This window comes from Oncorhynchus keta, chromosome 15, assembly GCF_023373465.1.
Source record: "Oncorhynchus keta strain PuntledgeMale-10-30-2019 chromosome 15, Oket_V2, whole genome shotgun sequence".
Taxonomy (NCBI): Eukaryota; Metazoa; Chordata; class Actinopteri; order Salmoniformes; family Salmonidae; genus Oncorhynchus; species Oncorhynchus keta.
Genome location: NC_068435.1, coordinates 18,253,448 through 18,260,263, shown reverse-complemented (window position 1 = coordinate 18,260,263; position 6,816 = coordinate 18,253,448). Strand labels below are relative to the sequence as shown.

Sequence of the window (6,816 nt, the reverse complement as noted above, 5' to 3'; positions counted from 1 at the left end):
ATAGGTATTTCCTCTTTATCAAAAAACAACAGGACTTCCAGACTTTCTTATTTTGCGCCATTCACCCAGCGGGTCAGGCGCTTTTTACATCATCACATCACAATCAGAACACGATCAAAACTATTGGGAACTATTTCACGCTGGGGAGTTTTACATGACACCGGGCAACAACCACACCAGGAATTTTGAACATGAACATCCATCGTCACCCCTGAGATGACTCCTTTTACGGGTGCTCTACTCCAAAATTCAAAAGTTCTGTTGTCCGGATTATTTTGAGGCCCACCGCAATCTTCCTCTGCTCATCAGAAATATAATGAATCAAGATAAAACCACTCCTGGTAACTCTCACAGACTCCACTTTCCAAGCGCATACCGTACAATTTTCGACACTTCAAATGGGTTTCCCACACATGCATCCCAAGAAGATCCGATTCCTTATAATTCACACGTAACCTTCACTGGAATCTTGGACCATTTCATGTTTGTTCCTGTTTCGATACTACTATCCGTCGCCAAATTTGCCCGACGCGCTGCTTGATTCGAACCCAACATTCACTTCCGCCATCTCCCCACTTCCTGCTTAATGTTTAGAATGAAGCGCAATACGTATCAAACGAGAAAATAGTTTTACGGTGGCGGAGAGTGTCAAATTCTGATGTTTATAATGTCATGCTGTCGCCACCGTGCGGATAGTTATTTTGAGACAGAAACCACTGACAGCTTCCTTGCATAAATGGTGAGTCCGTTTCGACTTTTATTGCCTTGATATGAAGTTTATGCTAGTTGTATTTTAGAAGCATTATAGTATTTGTACTCAAATGTCCTGCTGAAGTGATAAGTTAGCTAGGTAACCAGACAGTGCAGTGGCTCGTTTGGTAACGTTAGCTAAATTCGCTAATGCCACTGCACTGTTCAAAGTCCACAAGCCACTCGTGTGTCTACTAACGTTACTACTTGCCAGCTAATGTAAGCTGCATGTAAAGGTTTTAGTTAGTTAGCTACTCTATTTGTGTGCAGATGGCAACAACACCCAAGTTAATGAGAGCCATTCGAGTGAGTGAGTTTGGAGGACCTTCCGTTTTGAAACTCTGCCCCAACATACCTGTGCCAAATCCAGGTCAGAAACAGGTAAAAATCATAAAATTATTCAAAAACGTTAGTAACTTACTATTGCAAACTGGAAAGTGCAAAGGACAATGGATACCTTTTACATATATTGTATTGCACTTCTACCTGTAGCTGTTTTCTAAGTTGTATTATGTTACTTAATTATAGTTCTGCAGAAGGTTCTCTATGTATGAAACCGCCTGTGTGTTATCCAGGTGCTAATCCATGTGCATGCGTGTGGAGTGAACCCCGTGGAGACCTACATCCGCTCTGGGACCTACGGCAGGAAGCCCAGCCTGCCCTACACTCCAGGGACTGATGTGTCAGGGGTCGTGGAAGCTGTCGGAGACAGAGTCCAACTCTTACAGGTGCTGATCTTACTGTACCATCCATCCCTAGGCTACCAGTAACATTATGATCACTGATGGTATTTAGTAACTATTCGCATGTGGCATGTGTAGTTTGTGAGAAAGTAATTGCTTACTAACATTTTGCTTTGAACACTCCTTGATTATATAGACTGAAATACTATGAGTAGTCATTCTGTGAATGTATTCATATTGAGTTTGTGTATGACTATACCATTAGTTGCTGGAGTGGAAGTCTGGTCTATTTTACCTTTCAGGCTGGTGACCGTGTGTTCACCACCGCCACAGAGACAGGAGGGTATGCTGAATACACTGTCGTGTCTGAGGACTGTGTCCACCGCCTGCCAGACCCCTTAGACTACAAACAGGGAGCTGCCATTGGGATCCCCTACTGCACCGCATACAGAGCTCTCTTCCATAAGTAAGAGACCAGCATTTTTTTGTTTTGTTTAAGGAGAACGGAATTCTGAAAAGATTATTTTTATGACAAGATGGGCGCAGAAGCAGGGAGACAGGGTATAAGTACATAGGGCTCACCGGTCCTACACCAATGTTTTGGTTGAGTTCTTTGGATTTGACATGGTTAGACAGACTCCGCATCACAATCGATATGATGTTCAATTAAGTTGAGATTCACCGACTCTCCTGCAAAAGAAGACTTATTATAATCTGTATGTCTATTATTTACTAATAAAGTCTTTGATTGTGGGGTGTGTACAGTATAATGAGTGTTTGAGTCTTATTCTCCATTGTGTCTTCTGCTCCAGAGCACATGCTAAAGCAGGCGAGACAGTACTCATCCATGGAGCCAGCGGTGGGGTAAGATCAATGCTCTCTTCTGTTTAATGTCTGAGCTATAGTTATTTTCCCCCATTTTCATTTAATAAAGATCTAATTAATCCAAATTGTTTTTATTGCACTGCTTAATGACAAGTATTATTGGGGGGTTGATTTACTAGGGCCCAGTGTTTGTGGCCTTTTCCTTGGTGGTGTGTATCTTTTCAGGTGGGGGTGGCAGCGTGTCAGATGGCCAGAGCCTTGGGTCTGAGGGTCCTGGGGACAGCAGGAACCGCAGAAGGACTGGAGCTGGTCCTGAGGAATGGAGCTCACCAGGCCTTCAACCACAAAGAGGAAGGATACACTAGCAAAATCATGGTAGGTGGGAAGGAGTCATAGTTGCGGTCTCCATAGACCTGAATACATTTTAAGGACATTTTGTGTATGACTCTCAGTGGGTGACTGCTATTATGTTCTACTTTGACACCGATTAGCTGCTAAACCAGGGGGGGGTAAAATAAAACACTTGTTATTACAGATAAAACATATTCAAATTTCTAACATGTTAGCCTAGGATAAGTTAAGATCTGGGGTGACGCTTTTGTAAACACAGGTTGTCTTAATGAGTTATGTCTGGGCAATTGTTTTTTACAGGATGCTACCAAGGGGCAAGGGGTAAATGTGATTGTGGAGATGCTGTCTAATGTGAATCTCAGCAATGACCTGCAGATGCTGGCCTACGGGGGGAGAGTGACGGTCGGTATATGTCACGTTAGCATGTGTCATTTATTTTAGACTTTTAGAGCCACTGTTTTGAATATGTATTGGTTCATTCTTACTCAGTTTTCCTCTTTTGTTGTTTAGGTTGTTGGCAGTAGAGGCCCCATTGAAATCAACCCTCGAGACACCATGGCCAAAGAGTCCAGCATCATTGGTGTTGCCTTACCCTGCGCTACTGTTGTAAGAGTCTAGATTCCTAGTATAATATGTAGGTTCAGGCAGTGGTCGTTCTATAAATCATACATTCTGTAGTGTAAATTATACTCTACCCTTCAAAAGTTTGGGATCACTTAGAAATGTTCTTGTTTTTGAAAGAAAAGCACTTTTTTTTGTCCATTTGAAATAACATCAAATTGATCAGAAATACATTGTAGACATTAATGTTGTAAATGACTATTGTAGCTGGAAAGGGCAGATTTTTAATGGAATATCTACATAGGCGTACAGAGGCCCATTATCAGCAACCATCACTCCTGTGTTCCAATGGCACGTTGTGTTAGCTAATCCAAGTTTATCATTTTAAAAGGCTAATTGATCATCAGAAAACCCTTTTGCAATTATGTTAGCACAGCTGAAAACTGTTGTGCTGATTTAAAGAAGCAATAAAACTGGCCTTCCTTAGACTAGTTTAGTATGTGGAGCATTAGCACTTGTGGGCTCGATTACAGGCTCAAAATGGCCAGAAACAAAGGACTTTCTTCTGAAACTCGTCAGTCTATTCTTGTTCTGAGAAATGAAGGTTCTTCTTTTAATTAATGGACAAAAATTCATTTTTTTTCTTCAAAAACAAGGACATTTCTAAGTGACCCCAAATTTTTGAACGTTAGTGTATCTTCTGTTGTCTCTACAGGAAGAGAAAGCTGAGTGTGCTGCGGCCCTGTTTGCAGGGATGGATGCTGGTTGGCTGAAGCCTGCTGTTGGAAAACAGTACACCCTGGACATGGCCTCCCAGGCCCATATTGACATCATAGACTGCCCTGGGGCTTCTGGGAAGGTGGTACTGACCATGTGAATGGAACAGCTGTAAGATTACTGTGAAATGTTACTGATTTACATTGGGATGAAATTCTGATTACTTTACATGTGTTTCATGCATATGGGATTAAAATTGCTGAAAATCTTGCCACAGACAAAGATTGTGTGGCTCACTTTCGGTGATCTTCGTGATTAATCATGTGCATTTCTAAACCAAGTTGTTGTCATTTCAATGCATTGGGTCAACAATATTTTGTTGTTGTTGTGAAATAACTAATTGAATGCCATTTTTGTAAAATATTACAAAGGGAATGCCTCCTTTTCCAGATTAAATAATAGCTTTGAAGTGTGCAGTCTTTTACCTCTGTTAAGCACAAGTTAAGTCAGGAGTGAGTGTGACATCATCCCATCCGGTGCCATCTCAGGTAACAGCCCTGCGAACTGAGCATGCTCAGAGAAGCACAGGTAACCTTACCCAGCCTCTCCAATACGAACACAGACAGTTGACTGTGAAACAGTAGAAGTGACTACCGTAACCTAGGCTGGTCAACATCGAAATGTTGAAGCACAATGAGTGCTTATGATGTTATATTGGACTGGTTGTAGAGGTAATGTATTCACCTGTAATAGATTCGCAGCTGATATGTGGATGGTCATTGATGGTGTATGGTTGGATTCTCTGGTCCATTTAGGCCTGCAGGTAAGACTTTATCTGGATAATGTTTATTCTATCCACAGTTGAAGTCGGAAGTTTACATACACTTAGGTTGGAGTCATTAACTTCTTTTTCAACCACTCCACAAATTTCTTGATAACAAACTATAGTTTTGGCAAATCGGTCAGGACATCTACTTTCTGCATGACACAAGTGCATGACACTGTCTTTCTCCAACAATTGTTTACAGACAGATTATTTCACTTATAATTTACTGTATCACAATTCAAGTGGGTCAAAAGTTTACATACACTAAGTTGACTGTGCCTTAAACAGCTTGGAAAATTCCAGAAAATGTTGTCATGGCTTTAGAAGCTTCTGATAGACTGACTGACATCATTTGAGTCAATTGGAGGTGTACTTGTGCATGTATTTCAAGGCCTACCTTCAAACTCAGTGCCTCTTTGCTTGACATGGGAAAATCAAAAGAAATCAGCCAAGACCTCAGAAAAAAAATGGTTGACCTCCGCAAGTCTGGTTCATCCTTGGGAGCAATTTCCAAACGCCTGAAGGTACCACGTTCATCTGTACTAACAATAGTACGCAAGTATAAACACCATGGGACCACTCAGCCATCATACCGCTCAGGAAGGAAACGCGTTCTGCCTCCTAGAGATGAACATAATTTGGTGAGAAAAGTGCAAATCAATCCCAGGACAACAGCAAAGGACCTTGTGAAGATGCTGGAGGAAACGGGTACAAGAGTATCTATATTCACAATAAAACAAGTCCTAAATTGACATAACCTGAAAGGCCACTCAGCAAGGAAGAAGCCACTGCTCCAAAACCGGCATAAAAAAGCTAGACTACGGTTTGCAACTGCACATGGGGACAAATATCATGCTTTTTGCAGAAATGTCCTCTTGTCTGATTAAACAAAAATAGAACTGTTTGGCCATAATGACCATCATCACCATCCCAACAGTGAAGCACGGGAGTGGCAGCATCATGTTGTGGGGGTGCTTTGCTGCAGGAGGGACTGTTGCACTTCACAAAATAGATGGCATCATGAGGAGAGAAAATGATGTGGATATATTGAAGCAACATCTCAAGACATCAGTCAGGAAGTTTAAGCTTGGTCGCAAATGGGTCTTCCAAATGAACAATGACCCCAAGCATACTTCCAAAGTTGTGGCAAAATGGCTTAAGGACAACAAAGTCAAGGTATTGGAGTGGCCATCACAAAGCTCTGACCTCAACCCTAAAGAAAATTTGTGGGCAGAACTGAAAAAGCGTGTGTGAGCAAGGAGGCCTACAAACCTGACTCAGTTACACCAGTTCTGTCAGGAGGAATGGGCCAAAGTTCACTCAACCGTATTGTGGGAAGCTTGTGGATGAGTACCCAAAACATTTGACCCATGTTAAACAATTTAAAGGCAATGCCACCAAATACTAATTGAGGGTATGTAAACTTCTGACCCACTGGGAATATGATGAAATAAATAAAAGCTTAAATAAATCATTCTCTCTACTGTTATTCTGACATTTCACATTCTTAAAATTAAGTGGTGATCCTAACTGACCTAAGACACATTTTTATTAGGATTAATTAGGATTAAATGTCAGGAATTGTGAAAACCTGAGCTTAAATGTATTTGGCTAAGGTGTATGTAAACTTCTGACTTCAACTGTATGACTCAGATAAAAACTCATAGGTAACATGGGTGAACTGAAAAGACTCCAGGGGGTCATCATGCATGTTTCATTGATCTCCAATTGTTACCATTACTTTCCACCCAGTTTGTTTGGTCTCCTAGCAACACAAGCTAAATGAGCAAAATACTAAGGCGATGTCCTTTACAAAATAGCCTCCAACACTCTACTCAGCAAATTGGATGCAGTCTATTACAGTGCCATCTGTTTTGTCACCAAAGCCCCATATACTACCCACCACTGCGAACTGTATGCTCTCGTTGGCTGGCCCTCGCTTCATATTTGTCGTCAAACCCACTGGCTTCAGGTCATCTATAAGTCTTTACTAGGTAAAGCCCCGTCTTATCTCAGCTCACTGGTCACCATAGCAGCACCCACCCGTAGCATGCGCTCCAGCAGGTATATCTCACTGGTCACCCCCAAAGCCAATTCGTACTT

General features: G+C 41.7%; 1 protein-coding gene across 2 annotated transcripts; it reads left to right on the top strand.

The window, feature by feature from the left end:
- Window positions 1-572: 572 nt before the first annotated feature.
- Window positions 573-4,356, top strand: cryz (crystallin, zeta (quinone reductase)). Of its 2 annotated transcripts, none has more exons than XM_035787871.2 (9): window positions 573-739; window positions 1,021-1,131; window positions 1,326-1,478; window positions 1,736-1,899; window positions 2,246-2,297; window positions 2,484-2,633; window positions 2,910-3,011; window positions 3,120-3,215; window positions 3,886-4,356. In XM_035787871.2, the coding sequence occupies exons 1-9, from the start codon at window positions 737-739 to the stop codon at window positions 4,045-4,047; spliced, it is 993 nt and encodes a 330-aa protein (XP_035643764.1). In that variant the 5' UTR covers window positions 573-736; the 3' UTR covers window positions 4,048-4,356. The 2 variants fall into 2 exon arrangements, with proteins under 2 accessions (XP_035643764.1, XP_035643763.1); XM_035787870.2 differs by having other exon boundaries at window positions 2,445-2,633.
- The last annotated feature ends 2,460 nt before the right edge of the window (window positions 4,357-6,816 follow it).

Bases quoted from the DNA above. Each gene is read 5' to 3' on its own strand.
- cryz (XM_035787870.2), top strand. The intron at 1,479-1,735 runs GTGCTGATCTTA...TTTACCTTTCAG, and splicing joins ACAGAGTCCAACTCTTACAG to GCTGGTGACCGTGTGTTCAC. The intron at 2,634-2,909 runs GTAGGTGGGAAG...TGTTTTTTACAG, and splicing joins GATACACTAGCAAAATCATG to GATGCTACCAAGGGGCAAGG.